Source organism: Ovis canadensis, chromosome 4 (assembly GCF_042477335.2).
Source record: "Ovis canadensis isolate MfBH-ARS-UI-01 breed Bighorn chromosome 4, ARS-UI_OviCan_v2, whole genome shotgun sequence".
Lineage (NCBI taxonomy): Eukaryota > Metazoa > Chordata > Mammalia > Artiodactyla > Bovidae > Ovis > Ovis canadensis.
In genome coordinates this window covers 92,125,666-92,147,221 of record NC_091248.1, presented here as the reverse complement: position 1 = coordinate 92,147,221, position 21,556 = coordinate 92,125,666, and the positions used below count along the sequence as shown (strand labels likewise).

The window sequence follows — 21,556 nt, the reverse complement described above, 5'->3', positions numbered from 1 at the left end:
CCCAATGTGGGAGCTTCTGCCTCCCCACCCCGCTGGGGAGCATTACTGAAAGGGGCAAAATGGCCCTGGTGCCCCAACATGACAGCTTTGCCTACATGCCCACCCCCCTCCTGCCCTTCACTGCAGCCCACAGGGCCTCCTCATTGCACCATTCCTCCCAGATGGACCATGCTACACGCCTCTGCAGTGTGTACTATACACCTCTGCTCCTGACCCAAGGTGGGAGCACCCTGCACTCCTACCCCAGTCTCTCTCCTGGGGCCCTCCCACCCTGGCAGGCAGGCTTCCTGGCATGGCCTTTCTCAATGGCTCTCAGAGGTGAGCTCTTGGCCCATGAGCTAAACAGGACCCACCCCAGTCTGGTCAGAGCTTGAGAACACAGGCCATGCCCCTTCCTCTCCCCACCGTGGCATCTGTGCGCTCCACCAGCCTGACCTTCACAAGGCTGCAGGAAAATTCCACACACGCCATCTCCCTCCCCCTCCAGCCCATGTCAGCTGCCCCCAGAATGCCCCTTCCCCACTCTGGAAGCAGCAAGGATAGGTCCACCAGGGTGAGACGTCACCTTGCCTCTGCCTGTCAAGCCCAGTCCTATTGTGGCCCCTAGGGCAGGCCTCACTGTGCCCGAGGAAAAGGCCCAGGCTTCTCCATAGGAAGCTGGAGGTGGGGGGCGGTAGGGGGCCCAAGATGTCCGGCAGACTCCCAGACTAGCTCAGGAGAATCCTTGGACCTGGATACAGATGCCCCACCCGCTGGCAAAGGGTGCTGGACCCCAGGAGGGTGAGTGGCAGCCACAGGAGGCATCAAGCCTCCCACCTCTTGGCCTGCCTCGTCCTGGCCTGGGCTGCTGCCCTTGGGGAGTTTGGTTTAGATGACAGGGCTCCTCGGCAGACAGGCGTCTCCTGACAGGCCCAGGTCTGCGCGACTTCCTGAGTGCAGGTCTGAAAGCTGAGTGGAGTCCCAGCCCTTCTCCCTGAGGGGAGATATGGGCCTGGCCCTGGCACGGACAGCAGTCACCACCCCCCCTCACCTGCCCAGACCCTCGAGGGAGGCGGGGAGGGCCCCCAGCCACTGCCCACCCCACTCCAGGGCCCAGCTTCCCACAAATCCTTGCTCATGTTCCTGTTGGTGACTCACTGTGGCTGAGGAAAAGTTTCTTTCTATTTCTTTTTAATTTTCTTATGGCTTCTATTTTCCCTGGCAGAGGATGTGGAGCTCAAATCTGATCCATGTGTGAGCCAGCTGAACTTGGGAGCTATTCCCAGGGAAGTGACGTTCTAGAGCTGCCCCCTCCCCCGAGCCTCGGGCCTTCCTACTGGACACACTCAACTGGGGGCCACAGAACAAATTCCAAGACAGAAGTTTCGAGAACGATGATTCAGAGGCTCGCAGAGGACATTTATGGGTAAGAGCTTGCTTCATCCTACTCTGCCAGGACAGCAGGGCAGGGTCAGCACAGGAACGAGGAGGCCTGACTCGGGGTGGGGGTGCAGTGCGCTCCGAGAGCCCAGATGGGTGGCCTTGGTCTCCTCAGGGAGGTGACAGGAGCTGGGAGTGAAGGAAGGGCCTTGAAAGAAAGAGGTGAGAGAAGGCAGAGCCCCCTGGGTCCTGCCCCTGCCCCCAGTTCGGGGCTGAGCCAGCAGCCCCCCACAGCGCTCCTCAGCTGCCTCCTGTTCATCATCTCAGGGCCTCCTGAGACAGACAACGTTGGTTCAGGGCTGAGTGCTGCTAAACTTGGCCCATAGGCTCCAGGTGTACTTTTCTTGCTTCCTCATCCCATCAAGGAGGAAAGTTCTGGGAGCTCCGGCCTTGGGTGTCATACCCATCTGAGGTCAGCCAACATTTGCCCTTTGAGAAGCCATATGGAAATACCAGGCCCGCATGGCAGCACATGGCACCCATGGCAGACATTACTAATCGATCTGGGATTCTCTGACTACCCGATCTATGTACCACAACCCCACACACTCCGCCAATCAATGTGATGAGATGGAGGCAGAGTAAGCACAGTTTGAAAAAACTGGGATCTGATAAGAGGAAGGAGAGGAATGCCTGTTTGTCCTTGTTGGGATGTCAGCTTTCGGGAAAACAGTGTATCCCTAGAGGTGAAGCAATGTTCACCAAGGAAGCAGTAAAAGAAACTATAGGGGAAGGGGTCTGCCCGAAAACATCTGTGGTTCCTGTTCGGGTGGTGAGTGACCTGTTCCCATGGCAGGTTCCAGCACCCAGCTTTGCTGTGTTAAAGGCACCCACCAACTCTCTCAGCTAGTGCATGTCCTCGGGGGTAGTGTCTTATCTGCTGCCTCCTGCTTCCTTTCTGGGGTTCTTAATCTGGGATCCCTCCCTCTGCTGCTGGGAGTGCAGGAGAGGGCAAGAATGCCCTGAACTTGTATAGAAATTGCTGTGTCAAGGCTGAGTCCCTCCATGCCCCTGACAGCCCATTCCTATGAATGACGCATACAGTTCAATAAAATGTGAAAGGCATCTCCTCCCTCCTTGCTCCATCTCTGATCCCCTCCAAACTTGTCCTTGTATGTCAGGATCTTCGGAAGGGAGAGGCAATCTTAAATGGGGGATCCTACTTCCAACAGAGCAGTTAGCCCGTCCTCAGGGCAGTTTTGCACCTGTCCCTGGCTACAGTGAATTCCCAAAGTGTGGTGTCTCCCTGAGGGCCAGCATAGGAACGGGCTCTCATGGACCTAGGGGATTAGCTGAATGTCTGATTGAAGACTCCAGAGAGAGGAAAGGATGGGTTGGGACTCTCCTGCGGGTCTGTAGAGGGGGTAAGGTCCCCCAGGCCAGAGTCCATGGCTTAGCTCTGCTCTCAGGGTTCCCGCTCACCTCCAGCAGGCTCTGGGGCATCCCTGGGGCACCGCCTCCAGTTCCCATCTGGCTTGGAGGTGGTATTGCAGACAGAGCGGGGCAGGGACGTCAGAGCCCTCCCACCAGCACCCTCTGGACCTCACAATCCCTCCAGCCCTCCTTCCCCTGGGCCTTCCTTCCTAGGCGCTGGGCCCAGGTCCGGGACACCGCCCGCAGTTCCCACTTCGGAAAGTGCCAAGCGCGCGCGGCGCCTGGACTGCTCAGCCCCCCCGCAGCCCCTCCGTCCACGCCCGGCTCCTCCTCCTCCTCCTCCTTTTCCCCGGGTGGGGGGAGCCGGCTCCGGAAGCCCCGGCGCCCCCGCCCCGGCCGCCACTGGCGCTTTGGAGAAGGCGGTCCGCGCGGGAGCGCGCCACGCGGGACCTGAGCTCCCAGCTGCCGCCAGCGCCTTGGAACCCCCTGACCATCCCTGAGCCCCCACCGACCCCTGAGTCACTGCCTGGCCCGGAGCACCCCCGCGCCGCAAGCCGGAGTCCCCTACCCACCCCTGATCCTCCCACCCGCCCCTCCCCGGATCACCCCCCACCCCTCCCCGAGCAGCCCCCCTCTCCCCCCCGCCGCTCCGGAGTCCCCTGCCCGCCCCTCCCCGGACCCCCCTCCCCGCACCTCTCCCCCGCAGCCCTCTCCCCCGGAGCCCCCTCCCCAGCGCCCCTGCCTCCCAGTGTGTGCTGTGCCCATGGCGGCCCTGCTCGGGGCGCCCCTGCTTGGCTGCCTCCTGGTGCTGCTGGCGCTGTGCCCCGGGGGGCGCCCGCAGACAGTGCTGACCGACGACGAGATCGAGGAGTTCCTCGAGGGCTTCCTGTCCGAGCTGGAGTCCGAACCCCGGGAGGACGACGTGGAGGCCCCACCGCCCCCTGAACCCACCCTTCCCGCCCGCAAAGCCCAGACAGGGGGCAAGCCGGGGGCGCGTCCGGGGGTGGCCGAAGAGGGTAAGAGCTTTCGGTAGGGGTGGCCCTTGGCGTGATGGGGGGCCGCCCGGACAGCCCTGCACTACAGGTGAGAATGGCGGGCCTCGGTAGGGTTTGGCCGATGTCCAGTCTGCCCAGCGTGAGGAAGGCACAAGAGAGGCCAGATGTCTGGCGGGACAGTGTGCCAGGCAGAGGTCAGCACTGGCTGGTAGCCCTCTGAGGTTGGGGACACATCCAGCAGGTCCGCTGCCCAGTGGATTGGGTCCTCCCAGTCCCTGCTGGACAGCCCCAAAACCCCTGGAGGGACTAGACTCGAGCTAACAGGGGACTTGGCGGCCCCCTCCCCGGGGCAGTGTGAAGATGAAGGGCCCTGCTGTTTCAGTGGGGCCACTCAGCCTGATTGTGGCACACACTGTCTGTGCCACACCACTGCCAGAGACCCAGCCTCCAGCCTTCCCTGGGAAGGATCCCCAGCACTCTGCTGCCTGGCCTCCTGCTCCAGGAGTACAGAGCCAGGGGAGGGGGTGCAGAAGACCTCCTGTCTCCTCAAGGCTTCCAGGAGGAGTGGGCAGTGATCCAGGGTTATTGTGAGGATTAAATGAGGTGATACATCACCAAAGCATTTAGCCCAGTGCCTCTTATATAATCAGTTGTCAATAAATCTTAGCTGTTTATCATGACCTCCTGGAAGGTGGGCAAGGGTCTTGCTGATCTTTCTCCAGACTTCCAAGGCACCATCCATCATTCCTGAGGTCAGCAGCCCCTCCCCTTTGTCCTGCTCTAGATCTTTCCTGGCTCCTCCCCCACCCCTGGGGGATGGGTTCTGGGACCCATCTCAGCACCCCTCTCCATTCCAGGATTGCTGTCCCGGCCTCTTGCTTTCTGCTGGGGCAGCTCTATTTCTCCTGGCTGTCTACATTTTGTAGATTTTCCTGTATTTCAGTCACGTGGCCCCCACAACCCCATTACATTTTCAGCGGCATTTGCTCAGGGTCCTGGAAGATTCCTACAGGCAACCCCAGGCCCTGCCCTTGCTCCCTCCCTCCCCCAGACTCTGAGATGGGCAAGCAGCTGCAGTACTTGCCTGTCCCTCTGTCCTCTGCATGGCCCCAGGATACCCTGTGGTTATGGCTTCCAACCCACCCCAGATTCCTTAGTCTTGTACAGGGGATCGTGCATGTGTATCCCTTTTCTGTGAAGCCTTTCTAGCTCCAGGGAGGCCCCAGGCCCATGCCCTTTACTTTGTGTGAGAGGAATGAGACTGTTTCCCCCTTCAGACTGGGTGCTCCTTCAGTCCTGGATGGCTTAAGTCACCCTCTGCTCTTTCCATGACCAGCACAGAATAGTGGGCCCTGACTGGCCAAGGGGCCATGTGGAGAAAGAGTGGATTGTGAGGTGCTCCTTGGGCAGATGGGAGGGTGAGGGCCTGTTCCTGAGAAGCTGAGCCACCCAGGCCAAGGTGTGGTGGTGACAGCATGTCTCTCAGACAGAAAGCCTGGGTTCCAGCCCCAGCTCTTCCATGACCACAAGTGGCTTAACCTCTCAGTTTCCTTGATTTGGGAAACACAGAACTACCAACAGCCCCTTTGCCCACCTTGCATGGGATGCCTGGGCATAGAGGGGGCTCTTCATTGATTTGACCTGAATCTGCATCTTGAACAGTGCCTCCGGGAAAAGCCAAAGACAAAGGGAAGAAAGGGAAGAAGGAAAAAGGCCCCAAGGCGACCAAGCAGCCCCCAGAAGGGTCCTCTAGGCCTCCCAAGAAACCCAAGGAGAAGCCACCCAAGGAGAAACCCCCCAAGGCCACCAAGAAGCCCAAGGAAAAGCCACCCAAAGCCACCAAGAAGCCCAAGGAGAAGCAGCCCAAGGAGAAGCCCCCCAAGGAGAAGCCCCCCAAGGAGAAGCCCCCCAAGGCCACCAAGAAGCCCAAGGAGAAGCCCCCCAAGGCCACCAAGAGGCCTCTAGCTGGGAAGAAGCTCTCCACCCCAAGCCCCTCTGAAAGCCTGCAGTGGCCACTGCCCCCACTCCTCAGCCCCGACCACGAGGACCTACCCCAGGAGGGAGGTGTGTAGTGGGCTCGGCTGGGGTTCGGGGGCTCTGACCTGCTGGGCTGCAGAGGGGTGATGGTGGGGGTGGGTCCCTGAGTCCCTGCCTCTTGCTGACCCTCAGACCAGATGGGCGCTGGGGCCTCATTGTTGTCATGAACACAGCAATTCAGCTGAGGCTCCCACAGTACCACTCCTTCCCGGGGGAGGGAGTGTTTGGCAGCCTTGTGGGTGGGGCTAGCTCTCCACCGTCCTGGGCTCTGACCCTTGAGCCCCACAAGAGCCACTTGCCCGTGTGTCACTGGACTGTGAGCCTGCGGGGTACCCCCCTGCTGGGGCAGCAGGTCCAGACAGCGGTGCCTGGATTCCCCAGAAAACCATCCAGCTCTCTGGCAGAAGTGCCAGCAGGGTGCTAAGGGCCCGAGCAGCTCAGGCCTCCCTGGGAGTGAGCTGTTTCGAGGGTGTCAGTAGGGCCCAGGTCTTGTGGAGCCTCGCTGTGGAGCCAGTGATCAAGGTAGGCCTCCCATCCACATGCCCCTGGGGTCTGTGTTGCAGGTGGACCCCTCCCAGATCCCTGGGGGGGTCCAGGAGAAGAGACCGACGTGGAGCACCAGCCTGGTAAGTGGGCACCAGCCACCTGGCCTCAAGGGACCAATCACCCTGGCCTGCTGGGTTTCCAGGGTGGGGCTGGGTGGGGGCATCGGGGAGTATCTTCCACGAGGTGGCCACAAGCACTTTCCCCCAGAGCCCGAGGAGGAGACAGAGCAGCCCACACTGGACTATAACGACCAGATAGAGCGGGAAGACTACGAGGACTGTGAGTAGGATCCACTGTCGGGGAGGCCCGCCTGCCCTGCCTCTCCGGCTAGTTCCCGACCCCTGGCCCTGGTTTACGATAGTCCACTCGGAGGCCCCACCTTCCCTGACCTTGGCCCGGCTCAGAGCCCACCCTCTGCCCTAGTTGAATACATCCGCCGCCAGAAGCAGCCCAGGCCTCCCCCGAGCAGGAGAAGGCCAGAGAGGCCCTGGCCTGAGCGCCCTGAGGAGAAGGCTGAGCCGCCTGGGCGGGGCTTTGAGGCCCCAGAAGAGAAGATCGGTAGGATGTGGGCAGACTTGGGGTGGGGGTGTCAGGAGAGGGGGCTCTGGCCCACCCCTGCCTCCCATCTCCACAGAGCCACCACCTCTGAAGCCCCTGCCACCCCCACTGCTCCCCGACTATGAGGACGGCTACGTGATCCCCAACTACGATGACAGTGAGTGCCCAGGGCCCCCGCCCACCACAGCTGCATCCCAGGGCCAAGCCTCCTGTATCTCCAGCTTGGTGGCAGTGACCTCACCAACCCCACTGCCTCTGCCACCCCCTCCAACCTGCCTGCCCTCATCTGATATCCACTTTCAGGCTGGGTCTTCCTGGCTCCTGAACTTAGCTCTTCCCCATTGCCCTCGGTTCTGGCCTATTCTCCTCAGCTCCGTGGGCATCACTCTCTGACCCTCCTGAGCTCTGGTCCTAGCCACCCCTCACCCCTCGGGACTTCCTTCCCTTCAAAGCTGCCGCCTTCCTCTCCTTCCTGCACGGTCCCTTTGGACTCCATTCCCTTCCTCATCTTGCCCACTGGGCTCCTGTGAACCTGGCCGGGAGCTCCTGGGGTGGGGTCCTGGGACCAGCCTCAGGCCCTCTCATCAGGACTCTCCCTCCCCACAGTGGACTATTACTTCCGGCCTCCCAGGCCCCAGAAGCCCGACACTAGCCTGGAAACAGACGAAGAGAAGGAAGAGCTGAGTGAGTGGACCCAGACTGTCCCCACCCCCGGGCCAGCCCCCAGTGCAGGCCTGACCCCCACAACACCTGCCTCCTGAACTCTGGGGCTAAGCCAACAGGACCCTCCCACCTTCCATCCTTCAGAGAAACCCAAAAAGGAGGGCAGCAGCCCCAAGGAGGAGGAGACGGATGACAAATGGACTGTGGAGAAGGGCAAGGACCCCAAAGGTGTGTCTCTGGGGGCTGGAGGCTGGGCCTACACAGCTTGGGTCCTTGTGAGAGGCCAGCCAGACTCCCAGATGCTCTGGGACCCTTATCACTGCCTCCTCCCTTTGTTGCCACCCAGGGACCCAGAAGGGTGAGGAGTCGGAGGAGGAGTGGGCTCCAGCAGAGAAAATCAGTGAGTGAGGGGTGTAGAGGCTAGGGTGTATAAGGACAGGGGGGTTGGAGGGGTTGCAGGATGGATATGGGGATGGGAGGTGTGGTGGGGGGTGTGGGTATGTGTGAGGGCTGTAGAGTGGGTATGAGGGCTGTGGGGCGGGGCAGTAGCAGCTGGGTAAGCATGATGGGAGAAGTGACCCATCCAAGGCCACATGCAAGTCCCAAACCCAGATTTCCTGATGGCACTCTAGGCCTCCAGAACTCTCTCCTGCTCTTAAAGTCCTGTGATGCAAAAGGGAGAGACCCTGGAATGTCTGCCCTGGGCCTGACCCCAGGGACAGAGCTCGGGGCACAAGGCAGGTGTGCAGATGGCCCTGATACAGACAATGCCTGTGACGGGTCAGGCTCTGGGGTGGCCATCCCTGTGATTTCATGTAGGCCTCATGGCCCCTTGGCACCCGGCATCCTCAGCACATTCCCCGGAGGTGGAAGCTGAGGCCCAAGGAGGGGAAGTATGAGCTGGGGTGGAGCTGCCCTAACTGGCACCCTGACGTGAGGGGAAGTGGGCACTGGGCTCCTCCATTCTGGGTGTGATGAAGGGAGGGACCGAGGGAGGGATGGAGCCAATGGGCCACTAGCCTGGGGTGCCGTGTCTCCAGAGTGCCCCCCCATTGGGATGGAGTCGCATCGCATTGAGGACAACCAGATCCGGGCCTCCTCCATGCTGCGCCATGGCCTGGGTGCACAGCGAGGCCGGCTCAACATGCAGGTGGGTGTCAGGATGGGCCCATTTCCCCGCTGTGTAGGGGCCCCCTGCCCGCTCAGCCTCCCTGCTGTCCCTGACAGGCCGGCGACGCTGAGGACGACTACTATGATGGGGCATGGTGTGCTGAGGATGACTCCCAGACCCAGTGGATTGAGGTGGATACAAGAAGGACCACCAAGTTCACAGGCGTCATCACCCAGGGCCGTGACTCCAGCATCCAGTATGTCTGCCGGGCTCACAGGCACTCGGTAGGGATGGGTGGCTCCAGACGTGGCTCTGAGTCCCATTCAGAACCATCTGGTGGGTTCTCCAGGGCCCCCACCCCGACTCCTTGGTTGTGGCCTGTCAGCTCCCTGAGTCCAGATAAGCACACCAACCACCCACAGCCATGCAGCAGGAGTGGCAGCCTCTCCAGACTCCCAGCTAGCCCCACATGTGCTAGCTCTGGGTTCTTGGGCCCAGAAGAGAGGGCTCAGGCCGCTTGAAGGCCTGGGCCTTAGCCTGGGGTGGGGAGAGCAGCCTTTCCCTGACCACCATCTGCCCCCCAGTGACGACTTTGTGACCTCCTTCTTCGTGGGCTTCAGCAACGACAGCCAGACGTGGGTGATGTACACCAACGGCTACGAGGAAATGGTGGGCACCTGAGCTCTTGGCTCTACCCTCCTCGTTTGGGCCACAGGTGGGTCTCCGCCGGGGTTGGGGGCTGCTCTGAGGCCTGCCTCTTCCCAGACCTTCCACGGGAACGTGGACAAGGACACGCCCGTGCTGAGCGAGCTCCCGGAGCCGGTAGTGGCCCGTTTCATCCGCATCTACCCACTCACTTGGAACGGCAGCCTGTGCATGCGCCTGGAGGTGCTGGGGTGCCCCGTGTCCTGTGAGTGCCTGGGGCTGGCAGGGGCGTGGACGGGTGGCTGGGGCAACCTGGGGTGGGCTGGCAGGTGGACTGCTCAAGGTCCCGCCTGCCTGCCTTCTCTGCAGCTGTCCACAGCTACTACACACAGAACGAGGTGGTGACCACCGATGACCTGGACTTCCGGCACCACAACTACAAGGACATGCGGCAGGTGCGGTGCTTGTCCTGAGGCTGGGGTCCTGTCCAGGCGCTGGGCTCAGGGCTAATGGGTGCTTCCCCATAGAACAGACAGGGCTGTGGGAAAGGCATGGTCACCGGGGATGGGTTGGGGGCAGCGGGGTGGGCTGTGTAACTCCCTGTCTTTTCTGGCACCCAGCTGATGAAGGTGGTGAATGAGCAATGCCCCACGATCACCCGCACATACAGCCTGGGGAAGAGCTCTCGAGGGCTCAAGATCTATGCCATGGAGATCTCAGACAATCCCGGGGATCACGAGCTGGGTGAGGGCCCCCACAGCCCCCTGGGCCCCCAGGAAGCCTGGTCCTCCCCAAGCCCAACAGATAGAGGCAAGGCCCGGGACTGCAGCTGAGCCTGCACTGTTGATGTTGCCAGCTCACCACCTCCCACCTGTGTCTTTGGAGCCCCTCCTGGGCCCTGCAAGCCTCAGCACCTCCCAGTCTCCTGGGAGTGAGGTTGATTTGGGTCCTTCCTCAGATCCCCTGGGCCTCAGGCCTCAGGAGGCTGGCTGGTTGCTGAGGTTCCTACCCTCACAGGGGAGCCCGAGTTCCGCTACACAGCTGGTATCCACGGCAATGAGGTGCTGGGCCGAGAGCTGCTGCTCCTACTCATGCAATACCTGTGCCGCGAATACCGCGATGGGAACCCACGCGTGCGCAGCTTGGTGCATGACACGCGCATCCACCTAGTGCCCTCGCTGAACCCTGACGGCTACGAGGTGGCAGCGCAGATGGTGGGTGGAGGGAAAGGGGTCAGGGTGGAGCCTGGGTGGGGCAGGGCTGGGAGTGGGCTGCTGATGCTGACCCCCTCTCTCTCGGCTTCCCCAGGGCTCAGAGTTTGGGAACTGGGCACTGGGTTTGTGGACCGAGGAGGGCTTTGACATCTACGAGGACTTCCCGGATCTCAACTCTGTGCTCTGGGGAGCCGAGGAAAGGAAATGGGTCCCCTACCGGGTGCCCAACAATAACCTGCCCATCCCTGAACGCTACCTCTCTCCAGATGCCACGGTGAGGCCACAGCCTGGCCAACAGGGCCTAGGGGAGCAACCTAGACCCTGGGGTCCAGGTGGAGCTCGGGACTTGGGGGCGGGTTGAGGGAGACTGAGCCCAGGTGGTGAGACTGCAGGGGCTCCGAGGGACCAAGGGGATGTGAGTACTGCTGAGGGATGTGCACAGCAGATGATGGAGGCTGTGGACCAGATCTCTCCCCCGGCCACTCCCAGGTATCCACGGAGGTCCGGGCCATCATCACCTGGATGGAGAAGAACCCCTTCGTGCTGGGGGCAAACCTGAACGGTGGCGAGCGGCTTGTGTCCTACCCCTATGATATGGCCCGCACACCCAGCCAGGAGCAGCTTCTGGCTGCGGCCATGGCGGCCGCCCGGGGAGAGGATGAAGAAGAGGCATCTGAGGCCCAGGAGACCCCAGACCACGCCATCTTCCGCTGGCTGGCCATCTCCTTCGCCTCTACCCACCTCACCATGACTGAGCCCTACAGGGGAGGGTGCCAAGCACAGGACTACACTGGCGGCATGGGCATCGTCAATGGGGCCAAGTGGAAACCCCGCTCTGGGAGTGAGTTGGCCTGGGAGGGTCTGTGGTGGGGCATTTGGCATGGGCAGGGGTGACTGTGGCTCTGTGTCTGCCCCACCCAGCTATCAACGACTTCAGCTACCTGCACACCAACTGCCTGGAGCTCTCCATCTACCTGGGCTGTGATAAGTTCCCGCATGAGAGCGAGCTGCCCCGAGAGTGGGAGAACAACAAAGAAGCCCTGCTCACCTTCATGGAGCAGGTGTGGGGGCCACCGCGCGGACTGGTGGAAGGGTGGGACAGCATTTGGGGAGAGGCTGGTGAAGGGCTGGGGGACCTCCTGGACAGGACAGGGGAACAGCCTGTGGGAAGGCCATGTAGACACCACCTTGCCTCCTCCCTGCAGGTTCACCGTGGCATCAAGGGCGTTGTGACGGACGAGCAAGGCATCCCTATAGCCAATGCCACCATCTCCGTGAGTGGCATTAACCACGGAGTGAAGACAGGTACACAAGTGTACAACTATACCCCACTTCTCAGGATGGGGGACCAAACGTGTGCACGCCCTTGGCAAAGCAAGCCTGGCCTGCCCTGCCCAGGAAGTCCCTGCTCCTCTGGATCCCAACCAGAGGGAGGGCTGGAGGGGCTGCAGATTTCTCAGACAGAGCTGGGGCCTGGGAGGGAGGGGGGACTCCTACTTAGCGAAGCCCATCCTCCTCTCTGCAGCCAGTGGTGGCGATTACTGGCGCATCCTGAACCCTGGTGAGTACCGCGTGACGGCCCACGCGGAGGGCTACACCCCAAGCTCGAAGACCTGCAACGTGGACTATGACATCGGGGCCACTCAGTGCAATTTCATCTTGGCTCGCTCCAACTGGAAGCGCATCCGTGAGATCATGGCCATGAATGGGAACCGGCCCATCCCACACATCGACCCATCGCGCCCCATGACCCCCCAGCAGAGGCGCATGCAACGCCGCCGCCTGCAGTATCGGCTGCGCATGCGCGAACAGATGCGGCTTCGACGCCTCAACGCCACCACGAGCCCAGCCACCACCCCCACATCACCCCCTCCCACCCCAACACTGCTCCCCACTGCCGACCTTGCCCCCTCCTCAGCCCCAAGTTCTACACTGGGGCCCTGGCAGTTTCTACCAGAGACCACAGTCAATTGGGAGGAGTCGGAAACGGAGACGGAGACCTACACGGAGGTGGTGACGGAGTTTGGGACAGAGCTGGGGCCTGAGGAGGAGGAAGGGGAGGAAGAGGAAGGAGAGATGGTCACGGGCCCAGACTTCCCCTTCACCACAGTTGAGACCTACACAGTGAACTTTGGGGACTTCTGAGAACAGGTCTGCTAATGCGCGAGCTTGCACCAGTAGTCACACTGCCTTGGCCAGCTCCACGGCCATCAGCACAGGGAAGGCCCCCCGGTGTGGGTTCTGCCAGGAGGGGGCATGAATGTGATGGAGACCTAAGAGCCAGGGTCACCTGCTGCTCTGCTGCAGGACTGGGATGGGGCTGGACGAGCAAGCCCCGGGGCAGACTTCTCAACCACTTGCCCAGACCACACCAATAAACCAAGCTCACTGGCAGATGTATCACTGACCACTTGCCATCCTGACCAGCCCGGAGAGGGGAGGAGTAGGGAGGCTCCTTCCACAGTCCCACACAGGGAACTGCCCAGCTCAACACCAGTAAATAGTTAGGCTTTATTTACAGAGCCAAAGCTGTCACGGTGCTGACGCCACAGGGAAAGAATGGCCAGGGCTGCTCTGGACAAGGCTGCCTTTGTGAGTCAGGGACCCAGACCCAGGCCTCCCAGGTCCTCATCCTCTGCCCCAAAGCCTGAGAAGCTGATGGGCTGGCAGGCCAGGCTGCGCAGGTTCACAAGACAGGCGGTCTGGGTGGTGCTGAAGTCTGGGACAGCCACCAACAACACTGTCTGGTCTTCGGGGCCTGCAAAGAAGCCAGGTGGGAGCCCATCTTAGGTTCTGGGTGAGCCCTGTCTCAAAGGGAAGTCACAAGAGGTAAACAGGAGCCCTCCCCCACCCCCTGCCATCAGCACCATGGAGCGCTGACCACAGAAGCTCCTTGAGACCAGAAATGAAAAGGGCCAAGAACACCGTACAGGTCCAAAGCTAGAGCCACACTGAGCAGGATGAGCTCTGGGCAAGGACAGTTTCAGCCCTTGCAGAGCCTGGCCTGTCCACCCCACGGGGGCCTGGACACCCCAACACAGGCCTTCTCTGTGAGCCTTGGCCCCAGCTGAGAGCATGTCCCTCATGACAGCCCAGGCCTGGGGCCCCCAGAAGACAAAACTTACCTTGGATGATTTTGGAGCCAAAGCTGGGGGTATTGCCACAAAAGTAGACGTGAGGGCACTCCGGAAAGATAAATGGGTCGTTTTTATAGAAAGGGTAGCAACCTGGAGGAGGACGAGGTACAGTTGAGAGTGGGACTTCTCAGCCTCACACAGGAGACATGTGCACGTTCGGGATAGGGCTGTCCCATGTAGGACGTGGGGCGCCATCTCACACACAAGACCCTGCAGCTGTCACAACAAAAACCCCTCCAGACTTGGCCACGTGACCCCAGAGGCAGGGCAGTGTTGTGCTGCTGCTGCCTCTGTCCTTCTTGGTGGGCAGGGGGCAGGGTGCAGGACTCTTGACTGGCTCAGGCTCCCAATATGCTCCCACAGCCTTCAGCCCTAAGCAGGGCCTTGGCCATAAACAGAGATAAAGACTCCAGAGTAGCTCCCCAAACAAAGGTCAGGCTTTGGGGCTTTTCCTCAGACAGGTCACAGCAAGGCTAGTGGGTGCAAATCCATGCTGGGAACCCTCTGAGCATCAGTGGAGCCCCTTTGGTCTTCCCCAACCCTTTGCTCCCACCTCACGTGTCTAAGCAAGCCCTGTTACCTAGGGTATCAGGGGCTGTGGGGCTGATGTGCCGGACTTGCAGCGTCCACTCCAGGATCTCCAAGTGGTCCTCCATGCTGCTGTATCGGAAGATGTCACTCACGTTCTGTCCTGACGTCCCCAGGAATCTGCAAGTCAAGGCTCGGCTGACCCCACCCTGAGGGGGCCACCATCTGTGCTCCTCCCACAACTGCTGGCCCGGCGCCCTCATAGCAGGTTCCCAAGCTCCCCTTGAAAAAGAGCCCCATCCCAGGTGGGCTTTCTTGCACCCCTGGGTCCCAACCTCCCCTCTTGGTGTCACCAAGGCAGAAGGCCAGGGATCAGGCTGGAGTGGGGCTACCTGACTCCATCGATAGTGGCCTGGTAGGGGTTGGTGACCAGCTGGAGCGTGGAGTAGGCAGTGGCCAGAGGGAACATGCAGGGGTGCAGGGGCTGCTGGGGGAGCGTGTAGTTTGTTGGGTCAAATTCGCCCGGCATCACATCCACGGGCACGGAGGCCTGGAGGGCACAGGGGCAGGGGAGCCTGTGAGGCCCAGCACCCTCCACAGTCACCCTGCTGGAGTCCACTCCCCCTGCCCACCTTTCAGTGCCCAACTACACTGCCAGAGGCTCCTGGTCCCAGGCGCCGGCCTGGCCCAGCTCACTCACGCTCAGCTGCAGGAGGATTTCGTCCAGCATCTTGACGGCCTCCACGCTGGCGGCCTGGGTCTTCTTGGTCAAGTACTTGGCCTGGGAGTAGAAGTCCATACGCAGGCTGTCAGGTCTCAAGGGAGACTTAGATCAAAGGGACACCCAGAGCCCCTGCCAGGAGGCTGAGAGCAGAGCAAAGCCTGACTTATGAAGGGACAGTAAGAGTTCTGGGCCTGTGTCCCCACGCTGCCCTCAGGAAGGAGGTTTGAGAACGAGGCTGGGTCCCCAAGCACCAGAGATTCCTGGGTCATAAGACCTGCAAGACCCCATTCCCAACCCTCCGTGGGGAAAGAGTGGCTTGAATGCAGGCAGGTAGGCGCCATACCTTGTTGATGGAGTCTCTGCTCTGTGTGTTGTGGCTGAGGAGGTTCCCGGCAAGGATGACCCGGGAGACGTGGGCGGCACTGCACTGCTCCCCTTCATCCCCAAGCTGCCCCGTCACCACGTCCACCAGCAGCTGGGTGCCCAGCAGGCTCTCGCCCCCGCCTCCACCCAGGCCCAGACCAGACACCAGCAGCACAAACCTGCCAGAGAAGTCGGGGTCCTCTTGGATGCTGGGAAAGCAAGGGGGTCTCCCAAGAGGGCTTGGAGCTACTGGTGGGGCTCCTCACCATCACAAGGAAGCAGGGGGGATAGAGGCAGCGACTGTGACTCCCCTGGACCACTGCCCGGACCCTGGGCCCCTGCTCCTCACCTGTCCGTGTCGAGGGGGCGTGTAGGCTTCTGAGGGGCAAGCCCTGCAAAGCAGTGGTCCTCCACCAGGAACTTTCCATCATCTCCTGCAGAGCCCAGCACAGCCAGGACCGTTCCTGGGGAGGAGCAGGATCAGATCTGTGAGGAGCCTCCGAGAGGCTACCACCCAACACACTACCATAGTCTAACCCTCTCCCTGAACCCAAACTCATTGCTCCAGGAATGCGAGTGTGAGCCAGCACCCAGATGCACAAGCCACCCCCTCCCTACTCCCCACCTGTGACCAGCTTTGACACGTCGATGGTGCCCTCCAGTTTGATACGCTGCAATTCATCTTCCAAGATCAGTTCATCATCTGGATGGATATATTTGCTCCGAGGAGGCTGGGGGAGCAGGTTGTGCTGGAATTCAAAGATGGCAGTGGTCATGAGGCCAGGGCTCAGCAAGGCTCTGGTGCTGGATCAGTGAGATGGCCCTGCAGCCAGCAACCCCATGGGCAGAGGCCCAGCCCTGATTCTCTGGATCCAAGGCAGGTAGCCCCATCGTGCCCTCTGGGATGGGAACATTGTTCTGGGGATGGCGTGTGTGAGCCAGCTGGCCTTACCTCTTCGCTGACCTCCCGTAGGATGGAGGGCTGGAGTGGCATGGCCTTGAAGAGGGTCCCCACCACACAGCACTTCTCCCCAGGCTGCAGTTCACACAGCTTCTTCACTAGGACTCCACTGCCTGGGACACAAAGATAATGTGCTCAGAGACCAGGTGGCCCTCCCCTGCCCCATTGAAGCACTAGCCCAGTCCTCACTGAGCACTGTGGCCCTGGGGCCCTGGTCTCCACCAAGAGGGAGAGAACATCAAATGCAAGGACCCCCTGGACCTAAAGGATCGGCCCCAGGAGGACAGAGGGACTCTGGATGCCAGGTGTCCTTGCAGGAGAGGCAGACAGGCAGAGAAGGCAGCGTGAAGATGGTGCAGGGGCAGAGACCAGAGAGATGCAGCCACAGGCCAGCAGTGCGAGGTCAGTCACCAGAGGCTAGAAGGGGCAAAGAAGGATCAGAGGGAGCGTGGTGCTGCCGACACCTGGATTTCGGACCTCTGGCTTCCAGAGCTGGAAGGGAATACATTTCTGCTGTTTGAAGGCACACAGTTTTGGCCTTGTTGTTTATGACAGCAGCCATGGGATGCTAATGCAGAGTTCCCTCACTTATACGTAAAGTATAACACTGATTTTTAGAAAGAGGTATGCCAAGTCTCAACACAGCCCTGCCTGGACAACACTATAATTTCCTTTGCGAGTTTAGATTCTTTTATCAACCCCACAAGTGCCTTGTCTTCTGAAAAGAGATACCCTAAATTCAAACTTCATATACCCATCCACCCCGTTCTGTTCTTTGTAAAGTCAGACAGCCCTGTTCACTCTGAGCTCCTGAGATCCCAGAGAGAACACACAGGAAGCGTCAGGGATGAGGAGCAAGACAGGCGTGGGAGAGCCATGGAATGCAGGGGTCACTTGAGTGGGCAAGAGGGAGGAGCCAGTCCCCGAAGGCCTGAGAGTTTGTTAGGACTTAGACCCTAAGCCTGGAGAAAACACTAACAGGGTTATGGGATGATGTGGACTTGGGACCAGCCCTTTCTTTAGCTGGGTTCTCCAGCACAAGCCCTTCTTGCCCTGCTGCTGCTGCTAAGTCGCTTCAGCCGTGTCCGATTCTGTGTGACCCCAGAGACGGCAGCCACCAGGCTCCCCCGTCCCTGGGATTCTCCAGGCAAGAACACTGGAGTGGGTTGCCATTTCCTTCTCCAATGCATGAAAGTGAAAAGTGAAAGTGAAGTCGCTCAGTCGTGTCCAACTCTTCAAGACCCCATGGACTGCAGCCTACCAGGCTCCTCCACCCATGGGATTTTCCAGGCAAGAGTACTGGAGTGGGGTGCCATTGCCTTCTCCCTTCTTGCCCTAACCCTAACCAATAACATTCCACAAATCTACACCCTGGGGAGTAAAGGAGAGTAATTCAGAGTAAGATAGGGAGGGCAGCATAATGCCGCCATTCTAGATAGAATGCCAGACACCGATGGGAACAACAGATCTCAAAGCCGTGATGTCCACTGAGCCCCAGGGAGCTGTGCCCAGCCCTGAGCCTGGAGCTCTTCTACCCCTGACAACACATCACTGGAGATATTATCACACACTACCTGGCTGAGGAAACTGAGGCTCAGAGAGATTAAGTAACATGCCCAAGGCTACACAGCTGAGATCCAACATGTATGTATGAGCACCAGGCAGAACTGTACACCCCTGTGCTGACGGGAGGACATCCATCCATTCCAGCCTGTGGGCACCAGGCCAGGCTCCAGCACCGAGAGCGAGCCCGAAGGCCCATCCTTGCTCTCACTGAGCTTCCGGTGCAGAAGGAGAGGCAACAGCAGGAGATGAGGGGTCCACTGCTGGGACAGGTGCCACGAACAGGCGGGCGCGCAGGCAGCAGATGCCGAGAAGGCCCTGCTGGCCCAGGCAGCTTCTCAAGGCACAGGACATTTAAACTGAGGTCGTGAAGGAAGCCTGGGGCTGGAGCATGCCAGACGCAGGGAGAGCTGATGGCAAGAAAGGGCTTGAGGTATTCAAGACACTTGTGAGTAGAGACAAACTCTGCCAGGGGCTGAGCTCTGGGGAGGAAGCCCGGCCACATGGAGAAGCCACGTGGTGAGTGAGGGATGCTGCCCCACTGTCTGTCATCCAGTCAAGGCCCCACTTATCATGTGCCTCAGTCTGAATTTCTGGCCCTACTCTGTGAGCAGAATAAAATGGCTGTTTCCTGTTACTGGGCAGCTTTGTGAGAAGAGAGACATGGTACCACAGCAGGTTACAAGGTGACATTGATCTTGGGCTCGAGAATGTCTTTGAGGATGTCAAGGAAAGCGAGAGAAAGGCCAGAGAAAGGAGACCCTTCTTATGTGGTGGAGAAAAGGTGAATGATACTTCTGCCTGAAGTAAAGAAAATGGAAAACATCTTTAATATGATGATGTAGCTAGGAGACTGGGTCACATATTCTCCTGACTGCCTATAATATTAATAAAACCAGAGCTTCCCAGGTGGTGCAGTGGTAAAGAATCTGCCTATCAATGCAGGAGATGTGGGTTTGATCCCTGGGTCAGGAAGATCCCCTGGAGGAGGCATGGTAACCCACTCCAGTATTCTTGCCTGGAAAATCCCATGGACAGAGGAGCCTGGTGGGCTACAGTCCATAGGGTCACACAAAGTCAGACACGACTAAAGTCACTTAGCACACATGCACACAACCCAGCTAACCTGATGGGATAGAATGGACCTGGGAGCCAGAGCTTTACAAAGCTTTTCAAGTGCTTCCAATGTGCAACCTGGGCTGAGACCACCCAGCATGCCTGGTGCCAGGTGGCAATAGGGGATGGGAGGAAGGCAATTAAAAAAGACACAATGTTACCTACAAAGTTTCTGTTTAAAGGCATAACAGATTAATTCAAAACTACATGGAAAGCCACTCTTTTTTTTTTTTTTTCCCTCACCATGTGGCATGTGGGATTCCAGTTCCTCTACCAGGGATCGAACCCATGCCTCCTGCATTGGAAGCATGGAGTCTTAACCACTGGACCAGCAGGGAAGTCCCGGAAGGCACTAATAAATATTAAGAACTGGGCGATGCAGCATCGTTCGAAAGTTGAATGTGGGGTGGGGTGGGGAGGGTGGGAGTCCTGCTTTACCAGGAATAACTTAAAGCAGGAGAGATCACCAAGGAAAAACCTGGAAGAAAGAAAAAGGTCTGCACTGTCCAGGTCACTTGATTAGGAAAGACAGACGACCCCAAGGGGCAGGAAATACATACCCAGCAAACCCAAAAGCATTTCCCCAACCTCATCACTTACCCCAGCACTGCTGCGCCCGGCTCACCAGGAAGGGCCTCATCTGGATGAGACGGGTGGCATAAATGTGGGCATACTGGCGGCTAAAGCTGCGCTCTCCCAGCCGGAAGGGCTGCGAGGAGTTGGTGTAAGTCACCACAGGCACCCGGGCAAAAGTGGCATTGCTGGCTGATGGCGGGGACAGCAGAGTGTGGGCCCTCTGGGCAGCCTGCTCAGAAAACATGGCCCTGCTCGATGTGTCCAAGCCAAGGAGGAGGTGGTCCCTGTGAAAACACAAATGCAGTCCTGCAACCCCAGCCCACATGCACAGCAGACAGCCAGAACAGCACCTGGAACTTACTGTGTTGGCTACCAATGTCTCACCCAGGAACCTGCATCCAAAAAGGGAGATGGAGCAAGTAAGGGAATGTATCTCCTATCTAGAGCTCTCGAAACCTGTCTCAAGTGTCCACTGCCTGCTCCACACATCTACCTGGATGACTATCAGGGTTTCAAACTCCACATGCCCCACATGAGGGGATCTGCCCCCATCCAGCTCCCTGACACCTGCCCCATTTCAGGGCGTGAAGACAGCCTTATTATTATACAAGCCTACCATAAAATAATTAGCTTATGATTAAATAACAAAACATACGTCAGTCACTCCTCTGCTCAAAACCCTCCAAACGTCCCCCGTTTCATGGAGTAAAACCCCAGGTTCCTACAGTGGCCTATGAGATCTGGCCCCCTGGTCCTGCCCTCCTGCCCCCCCTCCCCAACCAGAACTGCTCTCCTTCCTCCCATACAAGTATGGTCCACTGCCGCCTCTGCCTCAGGTGTGCTCAAACCTTCTCCACCTGCATCCCTCCCCTGACATGTCTGCTCCTCCAGTGTTTACTGTTTTTCATAGTATTTACCTTTCAACAAACAATACCTTTTAAGCTTATTGTCTGCCTCCTCTGAGTAGAATAAGCGCTCTAGGAGACCAGAAGTAGCAGCATTTAAGCCCACTTTTCAAAAGCAGCCCCGAGCCTGAGTAAGATGTGCCAAGAACGTCAAATCCACAGCAGGTCCCAAAATCAATACGTGGTAGAGCTCAGTCTATACAAACGTGAAGGGATGATAAATAGTTCGCATGTAATGGGTTAGATAGTATGTGATACTAAAAAACCGGTTCTACCCCCACCGCGTTTTTTTACAGCTGTAAGTGGCTTGAATTCTGTCCCTATTGAACAGATACTGGGCCGGGACTGTACCTGAATTAACTTTCTGCCCCAAAGTGCAGAGCAGTGGCAGCACTCCGGCCGCAATCTCAAAGGAGCCTCTCGGTCTGAAGCCCCAGACCACTGCCCCAGCCCGCACCCTGGGGCCGTCTTGGGGGATACAGCAAAGCCCCTGCTCAGACTTCCCTCGCGAGATGCCGCTTAACCCGCCGCCACGCGTGGACACCAAGAGAGCTAGCCCACCCCGTCTCCACGAGGTCCAAGGAAGCAAGACCCCACTTACCTCTCCGCACGCCACGGCCCCGCCCCCTGCCGCGCGCCATCTCCCGCCAATCCGCGCGCCTTGCCCCGCCCACAGAGGCATCTCACCAATCACCGCGCGCTCCACCATGCTTATCATCGCGGGACCCGCCCGCCGCCGCGCACCGCCTCCCGCCACTCGGCGCACCTCGCCCCACCCTTGCTGTATCTCGCAGTCACCGCGCGATTTATTATGCTAATCACTGTGGAGCCCGCCCACCGTCTCGCCCCGCCCCCCAGCCAATCCGCACGTGCAATGCGCAAGCCAAGACACGTACTCCGCCCCTTAGCCCTGCGCGTGCGCAGGGTTACGCCCCACAGGTTGCAGGGCAACGAGGGGCGGGGCCAGTGGTTAGTGGCCCTTGAGCATGCTTGTGCGCACTGTCGAACAGACCCCGGCCCTTCGTCAGGTTTGTCCTGAAGTCATCTCGCATTCTCGATAACTGGCGCTCTTTGCGCCACCGCAGGACCCCTCTGGGTGCCCGCCTCTGCAGTGGACACTG

The 21,556-nt window shown here is 59.4% G+C and overlaps 2 protein-coding genes across 4 annotated transcripts; one reads left to right on the top strand and one right to left on the bottom strand.

Annotated features, from left to right (window-relative positions):
- Positions 1 to 1,285: 1,285 nt before the first annotated feature.
- AEBP1 (AE binding protein 1) lies at positions 1,286 to 12,962 on the top strand. The gene is made up of 22 exons (XM_069588194.1): positions 1,286 to 1,405; positions 3,007 to 3,809; positions 5,451 to 5,852; positions 6,389 to 6,451; positions 6,579 to 6,650; positions 6,795 to 6,929; positions 7,006 to 7,086; positions 7,536 to 7,613; positions 7,737 to 7,820; positions 7,939 to 7,992; positions 8,633 to 8,742; positions 8,820 to 8,959; positions 9,288 to 9,372; positions 9,469 to 9,613; positions 9,718 to 9,803; positions 9,969 to 10,092; positions 10,366 to 10,562; positions 10,657 to 10,836; positions 11,052 to 11,403; positions 11,484 to 11,623; positions 11,768 to 11,867; positions 12,088 to 12,962. The coding sequence occupies exons 2-22, from the start codon at positions 3,557 to 3,559 to the stop codon at positions 12,705 to 12,707; spliced, it is 3,501 nt and encodes a 1,166-aa protein (XP_069444295.1). The 5' UTR covers positions 1,286 to 1,405; positions 3,007 to 3,556; the 3' UTR covers positions 12,708 to 12,962.
- A 92-nt stretch (positions 12,963 to 13,054) lies between these two features.
- POLD2 (DNA polymerase delta 2, accessory subunit) lies at positions 13,055 to 21,218 on the bottom strand. 3 transcript variants are annotated; one of them, XM_069588195.1, is made up of 12 exons: positions 21,037 to 21,218; positions 20,465 to 20,631; positions 19,555 to 19,814; positions 16,267 to 16,388; positions 15,940 to 16,063; positions 15,664 to 15,778; positions 15,295 to 15,493; positions 14,928 to 15,008; positions 14,620 to 14,777; positions 14,280 to 14,407; positions 13,688 to 13,789; positions 13,055 to 13,320 (listed from the first exon to the last, which is right to left on the bottom strand). In XM_069588195.1, the coding sequence occupies exons 3-12, from the start codon at positions 19,772 to 19,774 to the stop codon at positions 13,160 to 13,162; spliced, it is 1,410 nt and encodes a 469-aa protein (XP_069444296.1). In that variant the 5' UTR covers positions 19,775 to 19,814; positions 20,465 to 20,631; positions 21,037 to 21,218; the 3' UTR covers positions 13,055 to 13,159. The 3 variants fall into 3 exon arrangements, with proteins under 3 accessions (XP_069444296.1, XP_069444297.1, XP_069444298.1); XM_069588196.1 differs by having other exon boundaries at positions 20,787 to 21,042; XM_069588197.1 differs by lacking the exon at positions 20,465 to 20,631 and having other exon boundaries at positions 21,037 to 21,109.
- Positions 21,219 to 21,556: the final 338 nt, after the last annotated feature.

Excerpts from the sequence above, each read along its gene's own strand:
- POLD2 (XM_069588195.1), bottom strand. The coding sequence starts at position 19,774 with ATGTTTTCTGAGCAGGCTGCCCAGAGGGCCCACACTCTGCTGTCCCCG. Across the intron at positions 15,779-15,939 it reads CGTGTCAAAGCTGGTCACAG|GAACGGTCCTGGCTGTGCTG; the intron begins GTGGGGAGTAGG and ends GCTCCTCCCCAG. Across the intron at positions 14,778-14,927 it reads AAATCCTCCTGCAGCTGAGC|GCCTCCGTGCCCGTGGATGT; the intron begins GTGAGTGAGCTG and ends TGTGCCCTCCAG.
- AEBP1 (XM_069588194.1), top strand. The coding sequence starts at position 3,557 with ATGGCGGCCCTGCTCGGGGCGCCCCTGCTTGGCTGCCTCCTGGTGCTG. Across the intron at positions 7,614-7,736 it reads CGAAGAGAAGGAAGAGCTGA|AGAAACCCAAAAAGGAGGGC; the intron begins GTGAGTGGACCC and ends TCCATCCTTCAG. Across the intron at positions 11,624-11,767 it reads TGCTCACCTTCATGGAGCAG|GTTCACCGTGGCATCAAGGG; the intron begins GTGTGGGGGCCA and ends TCCTCCCTGCAG.